This window comes from Cyrtonyx montezumae, unplaced genomic scaffold (genome assembly GCF_038088225.1).
Source record: "Cyrtonyx montezumae isolate F1298 unplaced genomic scaffold, pur_monq_1.0 scaffold_3, whole genome shotgun sequence".
Taxonomy (NCBI): domain Eukaryota; kingdom Metazoa; phylum Chordata; class Aves; order Galliformes; family Odontophoridae; genus Cyrtonyx; species Cyrtonyx montezumae.
The window spans coordinates 104,688,915-104,709,945 of record NW_027072034.1 but is presented as its reverse complement, the minus strand read 5'-3'; the positions used below and the strand labels follow the sequence as shown (position 1 = coordinate 104,709,945).

General features: G+C 37.5%; 1 protein-coding gene across 2 annotated transcripts in view; it reads right to left on the bottom strand.

The window, feature by feature from the left end:
• Nucleotides 1-334: 334 nt before the first annotated feature.
• The window catches only part of CHRM2 (cholinergic receptor muscarinic 2), a 96,952-nt gene continuing 76,255 nt past the window's right edge, over nt 335-21,031 (bottom strand). The window contains exons 1-2 of one of the 2 annotated variants that reach the window (XM_065742706.1): nt 18,280-18,335; nt 335-2,088 (exon numbers count right to left, since the gene is read on the bottom strand). In XM_065742706.1, the coding sequence (XP_065598778.1) occupies nt 652-2,049 (1,398 nt within the window). In that variant the 5' untranslated portion in view covers nt 2,050-2,088; nt 18,280-18,335 and the 3' untranslated portion in view covers nt 335-651. Of the gene's footprint in view, nt 2,089-18,279; nt 18,336-21,031 lie in introns of those variants that run through there. The other variant, XM_065742705.1, reaches the window with a different exon arrangement.

The window sequence follows — 21,031 nt, the reverse complement described above, 5'->3', positions numbered from 1 at the left end:
CTGAGCCTGATACATGTTAGACAATGGTTACATGTTGAGCAAAAATACACTTTCATAAATGATGCAGGTTTGGAAATGAGATTGTCATAAAAGACATAAAATAAGTTTCATCATATTTTACATAACATTACGATTCTAACGACACAATAAAAAACTTTAGACAATCTTGAGCTTTGGAAACCTGCTATGATTTGGATTATGTAAAATGCTTTCAAACCCCTATGTCTCTTCCACATCATTATTTTTAGAGTTCCCTTTTTTTTTTTTCCCTAGATGAAGACATTTCAAACACACAGCGATGAAGTAGATTTGTTGACCAAAAAAACCCAAACAAATATAGATTGTAAAGCCCTTCTTCAGAATACTCTCAGAAAGTAAGGAACTGTGCCTTCAGTCCATATACTTGAATAACTCCTCAGAATTTATGGATGTTCTCAAGATTTACTGTCAGTGAATAAAAAAAAATGATCTTTAGTGTAGTTCTCAGGGGTGGAGTTGATGCTCCATCTCAATATTTTCTCTAATGTCTTTGATTGCACATTCCATAATAGAGCATAAAGTGCTATGGCATTGTTGTTTGTTTCTTTTATAATTAAGTTTGGAACTTCTTTGTGTTTTCCATTTTATTATTACATTTATTTAGTTATTTATTTACCTTGTTGCTCCTATATTCTTGTAATGGCACATAAGAAGGTGCTTAAATGTCTTCTTGAATGTGGCATTGCAAAGCGCATAACAAGCAGGGTTGATGGTACTATTGATGTAACAGAGCCAATAACCTATGGTCCATACAGTTCCAGGGATGCAAGATGCACAGAAGCTGTTGATGAGCACCATAACATTGTATGGGGTCCAGGTGATGATGAAGGCCAGGAGGATGGCTAAAATGGTCCTTGTCACTTTTTTCTCTCTAGAAGGTGGTGGTTTCTTTTTGGCTGGCTGCTTCGTCATCTTGACTATTTTCCGGGCTACACTGTTCTGTTTTTCATCCCCGTTGGTGCCTACAATCTCCACAGTAGTGTTGGTGGGAGCACAGCAATCACCTTTCTGGGACTTGGTTACTATTCTGATGCATGTCAGCTTGGAGTTCTCCACTTTCAGATGGTCTTGGGAGGCAGAAGTCTGGCTGGCATCTTTGGCAGCTTCATCCTCTTTTATATTGGAAGGGACCACACTCACTGAGGTGGAGTCATTGGAGCTGTCCTTGTCCCCTTGAACACAGTTTTCCATCACACTCTCTCCAGTGGTTTTTCCATTCTGAATTTTGTTATGTTCCAGCCCATCTGAACTAGTTTGGATGTTGTTATTGTTTGGTTTCACTATTTTACCTTGGACAAGGCTGGGGGAAACTGGATCCTGGTTTTGAGAAGCTTCCTTTTTCCCTTTTTTTATCCGACTCTTGCTGGCTCGAGAGATTTGCCAGTAAAGAACAGTCATGATTATAACAGGTAAATAGAAAGCTGCAATGGCAGTGCCAAAAGTGACAGCAGGATTGGAAAAAAATTGGATGTAGCAATCCTTGTCAGGGACAGTCCTTCCCCCTACAATGAACTGCCAGAAGAGAATTGCAGGGGCCCAAAGGATGAAGGAGAGAACCCATGCAGCTGCAATCATCATGCCTGCCATCTTAGTGGTTCGCTTTACAGGGTAAGTCAGAGGCTTTGTGACACAAAAGTATCTGTCAAAGCTGATGATAAGGAGGTTCATCACAGACGCGTTGCTGACCACATAGTCAAGAGCCAGCCAGAGGTCACATACCACAGGTCCTAAGGGCCAGTAGCCTATCACAGTGTAGAGGGTATATAGGTTCATGGAAAAGATGCCTATGATCAAGTCAGCGCAGGCCAAACTGAACAGGAAATAGTTGTTCACAGTCTGCAGGTGCCTGTTGACTTTGATTGACACCATGACCAAGATGTTCCCAATTATGGTAACTAAGCTGAGAGACCCCGCCACCAAGACGATGAAGACCACTTCAATAGTTTTATAGGGGCTCTCCAGAGCTATTACATTTTCAGATGAAGAGTTTATGTACGTTGAGTTATTCATTTCTGTGCTGCTAACAAGATACTCAATTATCACTTAAGCCTGCAGAGGAAAGAAAAAACATATACCATTATAAAATTAGTCCCTTTTCTTTTAGGAAATGGACTCCTGAAAGTTTACTTGGAAAGAATTTAAAGATAAATGATTCTTTATCAATTCATGCTAATGTAACCCCCTTTAAAATGTATAATATCCCCTTAGGAGTAACATAGCAATAAGATTCCCTTAAGCATATGATAAAGATACTAAATTTGAATCAAAATGTTGATTTTTTATTTTCTATCCTTTTCTGTCCTTGTCCAGCAACTATATGTTGATTCCTTCCATTCTAACATAAATATTGAGTTTATTTATTTCAACCCACCTTCAGATAAAACAATCAATTCATGGGAGTATGTCATTCTTATATCCCAAGGTGAAGAAATTATTTACCATGGGTTGGATTATGACAAAATGACGTATGTCTCCTTCTTTCCTTTGTGTTCCTGAAGGGTATGCTTCTGTAAAGTTTATGGGGCAAGTTTGTATCATCCCTCCCTCCTTCTACTTTTCTTAACTTTTTCTTTTTTTTTTCTTTCTTTCCTCTTATGCTAAGCTGAAGTCATCAAAAAAACAAGGCAGACCTGTTGAAGGCAATAGAATTGATAGGCTCTCCTCAGCTCTGTCTCTAGCTCTGTCTAATTAGATGTATAGAAATTAATATTTTTTCTTTTTCATTTCAGTGAAATCAAAACTTTTACAGGTTCTGTTGACTATTTTTGCACAGAAAATGTTAGGTTTTTGTGTTTTCTATATTGCATAGAACTATGACATAAGATACAAAAAGGGTAATATGGAAACTATAAAGAAATAAAAAGACAGAAATCAGTTCAGTTCAAATACAGCAACTCTTTTTTGCTCCATATACCTATCGGCAGTACTCAATAAACATTAATTAAAATACTAGCAATATACATTTGCTAGAAGACCAACAAACAGCACATGGTTTTGCCTTAAGGATATGTACTATCCTTTTGTGCATCCCCTGGAAATCAATAGAATGTGCTGGAATTGTAGAGCCAGTCTCTGAGCTCTCATTATTTATGAGCTGTGCTCAAGGGATTATTGAGGCATGAAGACCAGATGTGACAGAGAAGTTAGATTGTTTCTAATTGGAATATTTTCCTTCTTTTTTTTTTCTTTCCCCCCAGCTAAAAGGCACCACTTCTTTAAGACAGAGCTTTTATAATTGGAGATTCAGGTAAAGGAAGGTAGAAAAAATCAGTTATGTTTGAACCTTCTGTACTTCAAGGGTAACAAATCCTTCTCTGGCTCTTGTGACAAAATGCATACAAATATATAACCCATGTCACTTAAAGAGAGCAGTGCATTTTCATTGTCATTTCAGCGCTGTGTATTTTCTTTCAGATGCAGAAGGAAGGTGATGTCAAATGTCATCACAACAGCAAAAACCCTTATGACCTTCAAGAAAAATAAGTGAGTCTGTTTCTGTGAAGAAGTCAGGATGCTAAACCAGGGTGAAGGCTCTCTGTCTGAAGTGACTTTGTGATCTGGTAATTCTTCCTTAAAGAAATACATCTGGCAGAAGATGGGGCTCATCTTTTAAAAGATTTATTTACCATTTTTATGGTCAAGTACACACATGGATAAATAGAGGATTGTAAGGCTAGACATATTTTTTTTCTTACTAGCTGTTTACAGGTATATCCCTAAAATCCTTGGGATGAGTTTCAAGAAAAAAAGTTGTGAGAAGAAATGCTTTAATTAAGTATGTGTTTTTTATGGTAAGAATATACCATAGGGAGTATAATAGGCATTGTATTCTGTGGAAAACAAAACAACATAAAACAAAACAGAACAGAACAAAACAAAGAGAGATTAGCCCAGGAACCTTCAGTCTATTGGACTGTCATTTCAGCAATTTACTGTGTGCTTTTCACCCAGGGACCCCAGCTGAGCAGCTGACTGTCCAGCTGGGTATGTACAATATCAAATTTTTGTTACTTCTCCCAAGTAGAGTTATGAACATTCTTGACAGAATGAATTTTTGACGAGAAGATGAACTAACTCACAAAAATATATTGATTTTAAAAAAATTTCACATGAAAAACGTTTGTGATACAGGGCTCTGCAGCTTCCTCTGGTGACAAAGAGTTAGAGAAGGAGCAGGAAAGACCGGGAAAAGAAAGGAAGAGGGTGAATCTGAGAGGAAAGCATTATGCTTTACAATAAGAAAACAGATGTTTCTATACAATAACATTGTGACAAAGTGTTCAGATTTTTGTTTTTATTCCACTGGAGAACTGAAATTCATTTTAAAGCCTTGAAATTTGTGAAACCAAATTACTGCTTCCCAGCTAACTTTATTCCTAAGTATTTTCAGATGATTTTTTTTTCCATTTCCAGTGGAAATACTAGTAATTTCCCTGATTTTATTATCTGTGGAGTTGGGAGCTGAAAGAAACAAGAAAGCTAGTTTTACCTGTTAGGAATAGAATTTCACTGTGTTCTTTTGAATGAAAGCAAAGCAGAGGAGTCCCTTGCCCACTGATTTCCCATTGCACGAAGCTTTCCTTCTGTGAAAAAGCTGATAGTTCTGTATTGCAAGTTATATTTACTCCTGTGGCTCTCCTAGCTATGGAAAAACATGGGGGAGAATTCTGCTGTCACATATCTCAGTAAAATCTTCCTTTTCTTATATCAATGTGATTGCAACTTGAACCACATTTTCCTATGTGTATTGATAAGAAGGTACAGGAATGCAAAATTTTTCACTGAAATTGATGTATCTCATCACTGCTGATAATACTACTATTTTGACATATGAGCAGAAGTAGGGGTATTCCTGTTTTGTAATCTGAAACTCTGAATTTACTAGATTGTCTCCTGCTGGCCCCAGTAGGGTTTGTATCATGCTCATAGGGAGGTTTCTCTTCCTTACTGGGACCACTTACTCCATTAGAACAGGATTGCCTGTGGACTACTTTTATTTTCATCAAGCCACAGAGCCCATCTCTCTTGCTGGAGAGACAGTTGTTATGGGAACAAATGTTACTCATCAGGCAGATCTTTGGTCAGAGGCGTTTTAAGGTAATATGACCTCCCATTATGAGAAGTACCAGATCTTTCTCTTGAGAAAACAGAGATCTCTTCTGCAAGCCCGTGGGTATTTGTGTGAGTTGCACAATATGTCACTGATTCCCATGGGCTACCATAATTTATCCTTGTATATGAAGTGCATTCTTACTGAACAGAGAATAGCCAGAAAAGGCAAGAAATTTATCCTGCAACCTGAAAAACAGCTGAGTTCATTTTCTGAGGTATGTTTTAAAATATATGACTTTGTGAACTGTAAACATCGTAGTCACTGCATGGATAACGTACAAATCTGAGAAATAGAAATATAATATAAATATAATATTTAAAAAATGTTTTGATCTCTGGTAAGTCGCTAAGAATCATTTCCTGTGCAGTAGTTTTTCCTCAAGTTTCTTCTCAGTGCTGAAATTCATTATTTACCTTTTTGTTGATCATGTGTTGGGGGTAGAATGGGGAGATTATTTGGGCTACACAGTATGCGAACTTTTGGCATGGTTTGATGCCAGGTCTATTTGCAGTGGGTGGTAGCAGTCAGGCAGCAGCAGGGCACTTGTGGGTTGACCTGAACTATCACCACTCACAAAGAGAAACTCAACAGAGGCTGGAGTAAATTTTTACAGAGTGTGCTGGTAGCCATGGTGTGCTTCTCAATGTTCCAGGTATCTTCCTTGAACTTATTGGGAACAGCAAAACAGAGGTCTGGTGTGTAAATTTGTTCCTACAAACCATTTCATCGAAAAGTGGAATGAAAAATTATGTATTTGAGGGTATTCATCTTAGAAATAGGAGGTCTAGGGGAAGTGGTAAGGACTGGATATCAACCTTAGAATCATAATCTTCCAACAGAAGTTATCATTTACATTCTGCTGTTTCTATTTTCCATGTGCCTTGACAGGATCTGATTCCTTCAGAAATCATCACAATTTTTCACTAAGAACAAATCACTACCATCTGTCACAAAAGAGACTATGGAAATATTTACAAAAAAAAAAAAAAAAAAAAAGACTGATATGCCACACCTGTCAAATTTTGTTAAACAAATCCTTCATTTGTGTTGTATATATTGCCAAGTTAAATGTGGTAAGGATTTAATGGTTTCTTTAAATCCTCTGAAACTGTAGAAAGGTCAAGAGATGAAAGAGGAAGCAAAAATCTACACAAGGAATTCATACTGTTGATTTAAATGGGAATACCTAGCAATGTATGTGCATAGCTACTCTGAGTACTTTTCAGATTTCAACACTCAAACAAAACATACTTTCTAACTTTTATTTCTTTGATCCAGTTCCTCTCTCCTCTATAAACCTATGCAGAATTGATTTGATTTTTGCTGTAGCGAGAATTTTTCCTAAATTGAATTTGATGCTGAACTGCACTGGTTTTGATTCAAAGTTAATTCCTGGCACCATTTAATACCACACTGTGAAAAAAAGAGGAAAACAAAAACCCTAAAAGAGAGATGACAGAGCATGTCTGGGCTCTTGATTAAAAGAAAAAAAAACATTTTAGAAAACATTTCAAATATGAGATAACTAAAATCTTCACTGTATATGTTACCTTCTGCCATTTATCCAAAACTAAAACCATCTCTGCAAAATGCTACTGCATCTATGTGGTCTATTCTTCTTATTTTCATACATATTTTTTGTTCTCAATCAACATATGTCGTACAAAAATTACACTCTTTAGGACTGTCTGGATCTACTCTTGCCCATCTCTTCATTAAGAGTATCTGAGGGCAAAATAATCAGTTCCTGCTCAGGTCTTGTAATGGTGTCATAGAGTATTAACAAAAGCAAACTAGCACCATGCCACTAACAACTGAAATGAAGCAGTAATAAGAATAATGAAAGAAGCAGGGAATAGTGTATGAGTAGGTGACTGTCCTGTCATCAGCATAACTGTCTCAGTGCTATTGCTAGGACCTCAGGATTTGTACAGTTCTTAAACACATCTTGCTCATCTTGCTCACTGCTTTTCTCTTTGTCTAAAACGGATGAATATGCCATGAGCTCAACTAGCTTGTATTCAAAATTTCACAATTAAAAGTATGGGCAGTATATACAAAAATTCAATCTGTCTTGTTTCAGATAATAAAAGAAGCAGTTTTTCTCAAAGTTTTGGATTATTATGTATTTCTACTGAATAGGTACTCTTGTTTTTACTACTGTGCTGATAGTCTCTTACTAGCACACTCACTCTTTTTTTTCTGTATGTGTAGCTTTGGTTGTAGATATGACTTTATTTTTCAGGACTTAGCTTATCAAGAGAGCATTTGCATTCTGTCTTTGGGCAGCTGACATCACTCCAATTGAAACTCTGCTTCTGAATGAACTGTGCAAACTTGAAAAAATACACTTAATGGGCATAGTATTAAATATCTGATTTTTATTAAAGAAGAAGGATTTTTGCCTCCTGAACTAGAAGAGATGCTTTCACTCGTGTCTCCTTATTCTTGCTAGTATTTAATATAAATAATCTTTACTCATAAAGAAAGCAAATAACCAGGACTTGTGGCAAAGTCTTATGGTAAGGTTTTTTTCTGTGTTCTGGTGGAACCACAATGAAGTACACACATATGATACAGTTATATATTTAGTAAGAAGAGTGGGATATGGTAGGAATTCCTTCTAAGTCCCACCTACAATACCCTGCAGCTCATCATGGAAGAGTATTTACATACTAGAGGGAATTTGCAGAATGACAATTGAAAAAGACAGCACTTAAGAGACAGTAAAATTTCAGGTCCCTTTAGCTTTGGAAAGCTAAAAAGGGTAGAATAGCCTTTTGTTTTCTTTTGCAGGTAATCTGCATAGTTGGGGAATGGAAATGTAGTTTCTGCAATCAATATAATTGTATAAAGCATGAGAGAATGAAATAACTGAATATGAAATGTAAAAGGAAATGGTTATTAAGGGGAAAGGAAGAAGCTACTGCTGTTATCCTTGGTTGCTCAACATTGACTGGTTTATGTGGCATTTCACCTGACATTTACTCCAGCTGAAAGTACAGGATCCTGGAAAATGAGGCTAACACCTCAGTGCATCCAAATGGATGTCAGTCCTTCTCCTGTGTACATGTCCAAGGTGGAGTAAGAAATGGCAACATAAATGAAGAGAAAGAATAGGAAAACTTATTTGGAGCATTATAAATATTAATTACCAAGCTCCTTTACAGTATTAGATAAGGAAGAAAAAAGCCCTTCGAGACCTACCAGATGTCATATCAACTGAGGACAGGACAGATACTGTAGGAATCTCACAATATGTAATGCCGGTCTGTGTAAAAAGAGAAGATATTGTTGTGTCACAGTGATCCATGACTAAAAGTTATTTTTAGTCCCTCTCTGTACTGTATCCATGTATAGACTAATCTACATCCCCAGTGCACACTGCCAATTAAAAAAGTACTGGGGTTCTCAAGTTAAAGACAGAGTTCAGAGTATTTCTGCAGCTGCAGACAGCAACAGCTCTTTAACACAAATTTTAAATCTAAGGAGTACAGAGCTGAAACAGTGAAATATTCCTCAGAGACTTAGATATGCAATACTATATGTAATAAATGGGGAATTAGGCAAGAGCAATACAAGTTAAAAGATCTTAGGGATCTTAGGAGATTAGATATCTCAATTTATCAGATGAAATGATGCTTAGATTTCAGAAAATGTTACCCAAATTTCAATATTTTATGAATAAAGCATTTATGAAAGTCATGACTCCATCATCCCCTATTTAGAATCATCCGACAAGACTACACCTTGCTGTGTCCTTGTGTTAAGACTCGTCTCTTTAATCACTGACTAAGGAAGGAAAAATATCAAAGCATAACAAAAAAGCTTAAATCTAAGAAGTATGCCAATGTACCATGTGTCATATTAGCCAACTCTGACAGTGGAAATTGTGCAGTAGTTGCTGGTTACTGGCATCTTATAGCAGTGAGTCTCTCCTTTCCTGTTCTCCTAGGTTCTGGATATTTGGGTTCCACAGAAGTTGCAGGACTCAACTTGAAATATGAATAAAATAGAGTAGAATATGTACTACATGCATGCATGGGGAGAAATCTCTAACATGGACGGCTGGTCCAACATACATTAAATATCAACAAACATCTGCAAATATTAGAAAAAATACATTTTAAAATGTGATCCATGCATTTTCCTCATGTAATTTGTAACATAAGTTTTTTTTTTTAAGCAAGTGCCTTCATATTCTATTTAGTGAATGAAGAGAACCACTCACTTTCTGAAGCATCCTACTGTTCTCTGTGGAAGGCTGAACTAAATGGATAGGGTCTCCACCTAGAGGCACACAAAGGCAGTTGCCACTCAAAGCAGACGTTCCCAGCAGTATGATGGCCTCAAAAACTTCCTGGAGATTTGCTTGCAACTGAAGCATCTCTTAGGTGGAGGAGCACCACATTTTATTATAATTTAAATTTTATTAAAAATTACGTGTTATTATAATTAAGGAACATAACAATAATTTAATTAAATTGGGAAATCATTAGATTTTGATTTATTACTAGCAAATAGACTGACTACTGAGGTATTATTAGACTGTTCTTCACTGCACAGACACCCATGCTCAGGTCTGAGCAAGCAGTTTTAGTTATTACTTTGGTTATTTTTCAGTTCAAATTGTTGTTGCAAAGTAAGTTGTAAAAGGGTCAGAAGAGTGACTGGTGTCATCAAAAGACAACAAAACTGTGGTCTAGCTCACACCTCACACACATTTCATCAGTAGACCTATGCTTCTTTTCACTTGCAGAGGCTTGCTGGAAAATGGAGATAAAAGCAACAGAATGGAACAAGTCGCTTACTTTCCCCACCCTGTACTGTGCCACTGTAGTTGGAAGCTGACAGAAGTTCGTCACACAAGTCAAACTGAACAAGATAAGTTATATCAGACTCCAACTATCTTCTCCAAGCACTTTGTTAAAATATCCACCCCAGAACTCAGTCTAAAATTATATATATCTGCTGCCCTGATAAATGTTCCCTCGGCAGAAGAGTTATTTAAGCTTCTGTTAAGATTGAATTGAAGATCATTAGATTCCAGGATGTATAATCTGAAAGAACAGAGCTGTGATAGGTAAGTACTCCTTCTGCAGCCCAGTATAAATCGGAGGCACAGTACTTCATTATCCTCATATCAGCCATCATGCCTATGCTATTAAATAGAAAAACCTTTTGAGAGATACTCATAGTCTCCAGGTGACAGGTGATAAAGCTGGGGAAAGAGGATGGGGTTCAGAAGGCTGAGTGAAACCAGCTCATAATTTTGTCTGAATACCTGGGCTTAGTACATCTCTTATTTAAACTGTATACTTGTAGACTTAAAATATAAAAAAGGAAAACTTACACACAATTTTTTTCCTAGTTTAAATTCTATCTTTCTGTCAAAGCCCGAGAGAATGTTGTTGATGAAATAATAGTAAAGAGTTATAAGACAGTAGAGGGGGTCTTGGAAAGATCTACTGATTAAATCCTTCATCCTGCCAGTGAGTCCAGTAAAGACATTGTGACATTTCAGTGAATCTCTACAAATCCCTTCAAGTTGTGGATGTCCTTGTGGGACCCTGAATAAGTCCATGGAGACTCTCATTGTTCCTCAGAGATTTTGTAACACACAACTGTGTTGCTGACAGAATTAATAGCAAACTGTAGGCCTAAAGAGACTCCTCTTGTAGTTATAAATGAAACTCCTTTTCCCATGATTAGAGCTGGTGCTAGCCCACTGCCTTTCATCAAAGATTTCCTTATTGACTCACTTAAGATCTAGCACATTCACACTGGAAAATATCTTTACTCAGCAAATACTTTTCAGACATCTTATCAGGCCATTGTAGTCACTCTTTCGTGCAGTCTTGTAGAGCTTTACAATCAAATCCCTTCAATTTCTGTGTCCGCTAATCTGGGGTTATTTTTACACATATTCTGTTTTACTTAATCAATTGCCTTTGACACAGATTAGAAGTATAGAGTACAGATTAGAAGTATAGAGAAGAAAGCTGACTCAGATATAAAAGGATTTGGCCCAAATGGGACCAAATTCTTTGCAAGAATTTAAGCATATATTATACCTAAGTTCAAACTTGTTTCTAAGAGGACAACTAAATCCTTTTTTATGACTGTATTTCTGCAGATCAATTTAATGTAATTGTAGAGAAATAGTGAAAGAACTTTGTTAGTTTGTTACCTTATCAGAAAAGACTGGTACCTAAATTCCTCAAACAGAATCTACATTTCCAAGCCCATTTTGCAGTCTGAAAGACTTTTTTTCCTTTTTCAAAAGGTAGATATGAGATCCAAAGTATACACAAATTTGTGTTCCCTGTTTTTCTGGAAAGATATTAACAGCACTTACACTTTTAAGATGTTTTAAAATCTCAGATGGAGTGATTGCTATAGCTAATTATAAACATAACTAATTGCAGCTAATATGGTTCCGGTGAGTACATGATCATCTCCCCTTTTGTAGACAGAGAATCTTGAAAATTACATATTTCTTGCCAAAGCAGGTAATATTTATCTAGAGATATTTTTTTTCTGTGACATTTATATACATCTACTATGTTATTATAGGCTCTCTAAATCTGACTGTGTCACATTCCACTTAATGACTGCTACCTACTTTAATTGCACAAGCTGTAGCCCCAACTAATATAATTTTTATTCCACTGCAGGTTTAAAAAATCCATGTCTAATTCTGTCTCTGATGCATAGCTCCAGATATTGGTCTCAACACACTGCAGTTACACTTAACACGGTAAAATATCTTAGCTTTGCCTATGAATAATTCATCATGGCATTAAGAGAAACCCCTATCCTATGTTAAACAATAATGTAACATTTAACAAGGTTAACTTAATAGCAGGAAACTGGGGGACTCGTCTCTGACCATGTACCTTCTGTTAGAATTATATTTAACATCACTGGGCCAGGAAGACTGTAACGCATAAGCAAATGGTTTCAATCTCTTTACTTATTTTGTTTTTTAGAGAGATTTTGCAGAGCTTGAACACTTTGTATTCTGACCTCTCTTGCATGCTCATAAAATCTACAAAAACAAAAAAGAAAAGAAAAAATGTTTGAAATGCGAGCTTTTAAACATGCTAAATGGGATTATTTGAAATCAGAATTGTTAATAGCCTGAGGAGTAATACTGATATGGTACAGAAAAAAAGGTGGCGATCATTTTGTAAATAGATTTGTACTGTGAGGCATGAAAAGGCTATAGAGGAAAACATGGCTTCAGGTCATCCTCTCTGCCGTAGCAAGCAGTAGTCAATGATTGCTAAGCATGATAACTTATATCCCAACCTGCTGTCAAAGGAATTGCTTGAAAACAAGTAAGTAAAAAAAATAATTTGTTTTTCCACATAGGATATTGCAAATTGCTCTTATCACTTCTACAAGGAGGACTGAGATACAAAACTGCCACAGAGTCATGGTGATAAATATATTATGTCCCTTTAAAATCTAATTCTGATTCTAAAATGAGTTTAAAAAAAAACTAAAACACATACACATATACAAAGACTTCTGACACAAATAATTCGATTTTGAAATTCAAAGACTGTGTTTTATCTTACTGCATGATATATTCTACTTTCATGACAAAGGCACTGTATCATACTCACCAAGACTGTTACTAGAATGACATGACTTGTATGAAGTCAGCATTTACCTCATTTCTGATACTGAGGACCTCAAACTGTTTTTCTTAGTTTCCTGAAATTTTGTAATTGTGCTGTAGATTATTCACTCCCTTCATTTGGTAGACTTATCTGTTTCGTTTTTTTTTTTTCCATGTTTTGATCTATGCTTCCTCACCTTAGACCACAGCAAACATATCTGTGGAAGAAGAGTACTAATGCCTTTTATTTCCTGAGGTTTATTTTACCCTCATCTTCTACAATGTCACTTACATGGCCCAATTCCCTCTACCCAGTCCCATCTTTACCAAAAAACATTTAAATTGATACTTGTTGGTAAAGCAAGCTGATGGGAAGTGAAATACTATCTAGATAGGAGTGCTATCTAGTAAAGTACTTTGGGAATAATCTCCTCTATCAAACTGCAGAGTCTCTTGGTCTGAGATTAAATCCCTCCCACTGTGTTGTACCACTGCAGAATCTCTCAGTAGCAACTGCTGCACTGCAACGTGCCTCTCTGTAGCACAAATCCATCTGATGGGCGCCAGTGCATGCCTAAAGAAAGGCCTATCAGGAGATGTGGGGGGAGAGAAAAGGGAAAATAAATGAGTTGAAAGCAGGAAGAAGAAAATTATAGAAAAAAAAAAAGAGCTGAGTGTAAGACAGAGGTATGAATGAAGAAGAAAGGAAGTAAATGAGGAGAAAGCAAGGAAGAGTGACTGCAAGAGAAATGTACAGTTATGCAAGAGAATTCACCTAGGCTCTTTGAAAAATATAAATGTATTTCGACAACCTCTGGATGATAAGAGATTTTAACTTTTTGGTTCTCCCAAAATTTCCTATTTTTCTAGGAAACAATTTTCATCTGTTCTGCTAAAACTGAATTTTGTAACAATGAAGTGAATATTTCTTAAGATATCTTTGAACACTGGTGTACATTCTAACACACAAATATAGGATCAAAACCTCCTAAACAAAATCCCGTCAGTTTTGTCTGTTAAATTAGGTCAATTTACAGTTTATTTTGAACTGTTTCCTTGGAACAGTGGAACATTTTAGAAAAATAGCAAGGGTGTTTATAAAATTTTTTTGTAGATTAAAAAAAATGTTTTCTTTAATTGCTGACCCTTATTGTATGTTTTCATAAGAAATTCCTTATTGAGCCTATTTTCAGTGCCTGTATTATTCCATGACAGCCCATGGTGATGCTGGCTAGTAGTTCCTTATGTTTCTTGCATATTGAATAAAGTCTGAAAGAGTTGAGTGAATTGTAGATTCAAAATCTCATGATCAAGTATCATTCAAACATTTGATTTCTTAAATCCTGCTGCCATTTACTGAAATATGGCCTCCATAAACTCTTTGATGAAGTTGAAATGATTTTTAGATATGTATGTCCAGATAAAGCCTGTTTCATAGGAGCAGAAGCCATCACAAATTGCATTTCTTTTAGGATTTCTGTATCTTTGCCTGTGATCCCTAGTAAATAGTACAAAAATATAATGTAAAGAAGTAAACAGCAAAGGAGAAGTGCATCTGAACTTCAGAAACCCCTGGAGCCTGGAGTCCAGAACACCATGTCCCTGATATATCAGATGAGTTGGCAGAGGCACAGTTCAACATCATAGAACAGCTGCAGCTCTCTGTGGAGTCACGCCCTGAGGATTTCAATTGTCTTTGTATCTTCCCCAGCACCCTTCCCTCCTTGCTGTACTACTGCTGCCACTGCGTCTCCTCTCCTTAACAACACTTCTCCCTCAAATCTGAACTGTGGCTTATGGACTGAGATAGATGCACATCACTCTCCTCTTGCTCTTTCCTCTTTTGTTTTTTTTTCCTTTCTGCCTAGTGAAGCACCTTCAACCTCTCTTGTCTTTCTCATCTTGTTCTGCAGCCTCTTGCCATTCAGATCAGTCTCTCTGCTGTCATGTTTTCTTAGGTTAGACTGTTTTCATCATCTTCTCATCTTTCTTTATTTTCTTCCCAGTGCTCAGCTCTCGTTTCTATGAACACTTTCAAATACAAAAAGGCAAAAACATTCATGCAGTCTATAGTAACCTTCTAGAGGGGTCTAGCAGGAAGTGATCCTGAGATTGAACACTATTGTGCTGGCCTCTCACTCAAGATGAGTACTGAACTACTGTTCTACTGTATGTTTACAGAAACTATCCTAACCTTGATCAGCTTTTCTCCAAAGTTTGTAAGAAACTTCAGCTCTGGTTATTCCAAAATCATATGTCAGTTTTGCTCCCTATTTAATAATTAACATTAGAGCACAGTATCCTATATGCAATATTCTTTATGTAAGAATCACAGCGTCATTTCGATTGGAAAAAAGCACTAACATCATCTAGCCCAACCTTCTGCCTACCACCAATATTGCCCACTAAACCATGTCCCTCACTGCCACATCCACACATTTTTTGAACACCTCCAGGGATGGTGATTCCACCATCTCCTTGGGAGCCTGTTCCAGTACATCGCCACTCTTTTTGAGAAGAAATGTTTCCTTATTTCCAACCTGAACCTCCCATGGCACAACTTGAAACCATTCCCTCTCATCCTATTGCTGTCACCTGGGAGGTGACCCTCACCTCACCACAACCTCATTTCAGGTTGTTGTAGAGAGCCAAAAATTGTCAGGATGAGAAACACAGAAGATCTGTGAGTGGAGAATAGGCAGATATAGCCAGTCAGGACTGAGATGTTCTGCCAATCCATGTGTTTGTCTATGAGTCGAATCATATCCATCTGAGCAAAATGATTTTTAGTAAGTACAAAGAACATCATATTATGAATGTACATTAAAGGGACAACCATAAAATGGCAGAGAAGTGACAATATACAGTACTAGTAGTGATTGGGCTAAAAGGAACTTAAGGTGGTAACCTCACCTAATTTATGTGTATAAAATAAGTAATTATTTTATATATATAGAACATATGTGTATGTTCAGCAATTTCCTCAAAAGCAAATTATACCAACATAACTGCTGTGCTCATTAGCAGTGAGACTCCCAGGTGGGGAGGCACAATCTTAATGGGAAGAATGAGAGAGGCATCTCTATCTAGTTTTTCCTTGTGGAAGTTTTTGGTTCTCTGTTGCTCTCAGTCTGAGGCTGAACAAAGCCTCAGTAATGCCATGCTGATTTGCAGATGTCATGTACCACAGTCATATATGCCTTGTGATAATCTTTGAGAAGTCTATGGCTCAAAGGCACATTTCACAGCTTCTTGCTCTCAGTCACTCACACTATAAGCCTGTGACTTCAAAGGAACATCTGAAAGGAAATGTTTGGAGGAAAAAAGAGAAAGATTTTCTGCTTGTATCTTCCCTCCCCTCCTTTTTTCTTTTTTTTCTTTTTTTCTTTTTTTTTCCCTCTGGCTCATGATATAACAGGCTTAGGATACTTTTGTGTAACTGTTTCTCAGTAGTGCTTATTTTAACTTCTTACTTTACAGAGAATGCAAAAAGAAATTGACAGTCAGGGAGAAAGGAGCTGCATGATCCCAATACACAAGTTGTCATTGGGCTTCTCAAAGTACTGCTAGATAAGTTCCCATGTTTAAGAGATTGCCTTTGGACAAGCTTGGATGATGTCCAAAATAGTGAGTCCCAGGCTTTTTCACTTCAGGATTCTCATTACTGGAATAAAAAAAATCATGTAATGCTCCCTGCTGCATATTCAGCCGTAAAATAATTGAAAAAAGTCTGTGAGAGTGGGTGCTTCCAGCCTATAAGCAACACCACTAACATTTTTAAAGATGTTATCTATAACACTGATGATCTCCACACAGAGCTCCTAATGAGTGACTTTCATGAAGTGTCTGAAGTATATCTCTTAGGGTGGAGGCATTATGTTATAAATACAGTAGGATAAGGTTTTCTAATATTTTTAATACAGTTTTAAGTTTGAGGGGTTTTTTTTTGTTTGTTTTAGTCTGTGATACACAATGCAGTGACATCAAATGGTTGATGCACAAAATGACACTGAACGGTTAAAACAGAGACACTCTTGTTTGTAGGGAGACATAATGGAGAGGTTTACAGTCAGGTTAATGTTTAACCTCTTAGTCTTTTTGATGTTATAGTTGGAGAATGCCCTTTAAATTTAATTATCTGCTTCTTTACATTTGCTGTTTCACAAATGAGCCTTTAAAAATGCCAGTCACCTCTCTTTACAGACATCTATAATAATTCTGTACTACTCATAATGATGTTGGTCGTCCTAAGTAAATGCCACTCAGCCCACCATGCCACAGACAGAATCATTTATTCTCTTAATTGTTTGAGGTTTGCATATCTCAGATCATGTAGTCCAAGGGTTAATGTTCTTTCTCCTTTCCCCCTCCATATGTTAAAAATATTTCAAATCTTAACGTATTATGATTTTTCATTTCTATGATGAGTCTTTCAGTGAAACAAGTAGTAAAAATGTCAGTAGCTAATCAGCGATGTGTTACATTGTCCAGAGGAAATAATTGTTCCAGAAAAAAGGTATAAAATAAAAACTCATATTATGCATTTGTTAATGCTTTGGCAAATAGAAATCTAAGAAAGTAACAGTATGGATTCTACATAAGGTACAAAGTATCTTTTCTTTAGCCAGCTGTTGCCAATCCAATTTCCATATTGTCATAATGTTTTCTCAAACGCTTGGAAGAGCAAGTTTAAATTTTTTTACTTTTTCCATAGGGGATTGTGAGGGTCCGCTGTGTTTATAAACGTGAAAACAGTATTGGTTTAATTATGTGATAAGGATAGACCCTGTAGGAATAGATGGCAAGGAAGTATTTATCAACATAGAATCTAACTCCCTGTTTCCAGCTAACTATCCAGGCTGACTGTCATCATCAGTGGAGAATGAAAGAACAACTAGGTAAAAAAACAGATAACTTCCTAATTCCCATACTCCTTCTTACAAGAATGAAATGGTCCTTCTCACAAGAATGATATGCCTCTTGGGGGTCTGGAACAGAAAGAAATGTGAGTACTGATACCATTGCTTTTTTTTATTTGAATTGGTGTTCTTATGGTTCTAAGACCTCACACAAAAGATGTCCCATGTAACCACACAAGGCTGGAAACAGTCAGAGGACAAAAAATGTAAGAGATGTGGAAAAAACAGCACAATTCCTTACTCACATGTTATACAGAAGTGCATTAGTTCTTTCTTTTATTATGTTCAAGGCAGGTATTGCAAATATGGAATCCACTAAGATCAAAGGTATCATATTTTTAATGAATTATCTATGTAGATAAGGTTTCTTCCACAAAAATGTATCTCCAAATAACACTATTATTCTGAGTAATAAGATAAATATATTTTCTAGCTACTCCTAGTGGGTCTTGTCATTGACTATGTTTGTAGCCTATGCTTTTGCTACTTTTGCACAATCTGTTGGTAAAAAAAATATGGTAACATATATAACGATTAATTTCAACTACCAATTTGTCAAAGACAAAGACAACTCTTACACTGCTCCTGGGAGAATCTCTCTGTGCTTCCTTGTTGTCTTCACAGGTGAAGGAGGTTTGTTGCTTAACATCAATATACTGGCTCAATTCTCCAGATACTGAGAAACAGATGCAATTTACCCTGAACTAAGTAGAGCCAATATGCTTTAAACTTCCATGTAAATACGGACTTCAAACACAAACAGAAATTCAAGTTTTGGACATTATATTGATTTTTTCATAGTCCTGTTGGCCACGGCTTGCAATACATTCTGTTCTTTCAATACTGGGAAACGGTAATGTTAGAGAACAAGCAAATAGTGAACCAGTGTATTCTGATGAAAAGAGTGTACAGTATTTGGCTAAGAGTAGACAACATACTAAAAAGAGTAAAAACTCATGGATCTTTTGGAATCTTCTGTGGTCAGAAAGTGGTTCAATCTAACTGCGTTTGTTACTTCAGCATAAAAGTCAAGCTTATATTTTGCATGTGGATGGGTGAGGCAGAAGTTTTTGTTTTACAAAGCTGATTGCAGGAAGTGGCAAGAAGTATTTGAGATTCTACTCTCTGAAAATGAAGCTTACAACATTTTTCAGACTTACAAGCAAACTTACAAAGGATTAATCATTTTTATTAACTGATCACAGTTAGGACGCTCACATATAACTGTCTTAAGCCTTTGCATTCAAGACCACTCACAGGAATATGGCATTTCTTGCTTGTGGACAACCGTAACACACTCTTTAGGGCTTCTCCCAGTTCATCCCCTTGGATCCCAAGAAAGAAAAGTGGAAAGTGTCCTGGGAGAAAAGCTAGATGAAATCCTTAATTTCATCTAGAACTTTAAAGAACAACTTGAATTATAGCTTGTCATGAATAACGTATGTTTGTCTCCCTCTATCCAGGCAGGTTAAAATGAAGACTGAAGTTTAAGAAGTGTTTTGAAACCTTGGAAAATTTTTCAATTTTTTTTTTTTTTTTTTTTACTATGGAAGAATCAGTCCACATGGTCTTGCCTCACCAGTCTGAGTGGTTAAGCATGTTCTTACTCTGACAGGACTATTTCCTTCAGAATGAGACACTGGTGATAGAAGTCAAATGCTTGCTGCTGACATTTTCCAAACTTATAGAAGACTTTTCTGTTTACCACACCAGGGCTGACAGTAGCTCTAACAAAGTGTTCCTGTCCCCTTCCCCCTTCCCCCTTCCCCCTTCCCCCTTCCAACTTCCCTTCCCTTCCCTTCCCTTCCCTCCCTTCCTTCCAAATTCCTTCCAAATTCCTTCCTTCCTCCCTTCCTTCCAAATTCCTTCCTTCCTTCCTTCCTTCCTTCCTTCCTTCCTTCCTTCCTTCCTTCCTTCCTTCCTTCCTTCCTTCCTTCCTTCCTTCCTTCCTTCCTTCCTTCCTCCCTTCCTTCCAAATTCCTTCCTTCCTTCCTTCCTTCCTTCCTTCCTTCCTTCCTTCCTTCCTTCCTTCCTTCCTTCCTTCCTTCCTTCCTTCCTTCCTTCCTTCCTTCCTTCCTTCCTTCCTTCCTTCCTTCCTTCCTTCCTTCCTTCCTTCCTTCCTTCCTTCCTTCCTTCCTTCCTTCCTTCCTTCCTTCCTTCCTTCCTTCCTTCCTTCCTTCCTTCCTTCCTTCCTTCCTTCCTTCCTTCCTTCCTTCCTTCCTTCCTTCCTTCCTTCCTTCCTTCCTTCCTTCCTTCCTTCCTTCCTTCCTTCCTTCCTTCCTTCCTTCCTTCCTTCCTTCCTTCCTTCCTTCCTTCCTTCCTTCCTTCCTTCCTTCCTTCCTTCCTTCCTTCCTTCCTTCCTTCCTTCCTTCCTTCCTTCCTTCCTTCCTTCCTTCCTTCCTTCCTTCCTTCCTTCCTTCCTTCCTTCCTTCCTTCCTTCCTTCCTTCCTTCCTTCCTTCCTTCCTTCCTTCCTTCCTTCCTTCCTTCCTTCCTTCCTTCCTTCCTTCCTTCCTTCCTTCCTTCCTTCCTTCCTTCCTTCCTTCCTTCCTTCCTTCCTTCCTTCCTTCCTTCCTTCCTTCCTTCCTTCCTTCCTTCCTTCCTTCCTTCCTTCCTTCCTTCCTTCCTTCCTTCCTTCCTTCCTTCCTTCCTTCCTTCCTTCCTTCCTTCCTTCCTTCCTTCCTTCCTTCCTTCCTTCCTTCCTTCCTTCCTTCCTTCCTTCCTTCCTTCCTTCCTTCCTTCCTTCCTTCCTTCCTTCCTTCCTCCCTTCCTCCCTTCCTCCCTTCCTCCCTTCCTCCCTTCCTCCCTTCCTCCCTTCCTCCCTTCCTCCCTTCCTCCCTTCCTCCCTTCCTCCCTTCCTCCCTTCCTCCCTTCCTCCCTTCCTCCCTTCCTCCCTTCCTCCCTTCCCTCCCTTCCCTCCCTTCCCTCCCTTCCCTCCCTTCCCTCCCTTCCCTCCCTTCCCTCCCTTCCCTCCCTTCCCTCCCTTCCCTCCCTTCCCTCCCTCCCTCCCTCCCTCCCTCCCTCCCTCCTTCTCTATTCTGCAACAGACTGAAAATCAGAAACCCATGATGCTGGCAAAATATGTTCTTTCTATCTGTGCATGTATGAAATGCATATTTTTGTTGCAGTATTTCATATCATTTTTGTCCTTTACTGGATTTATTTCTTGATATAGTTTATCTGTAATGTATTCTATTAGTGTTTATCTGTCTTCTTGTCATTATGTATATGAGGAGTCTTGGATGTTAGACAAATGACAGTAAATCCAATATGATACAAATTATACAGGCTAATGAACAATAACCTGTGTTTCCATTAGAAAATGCATGCCT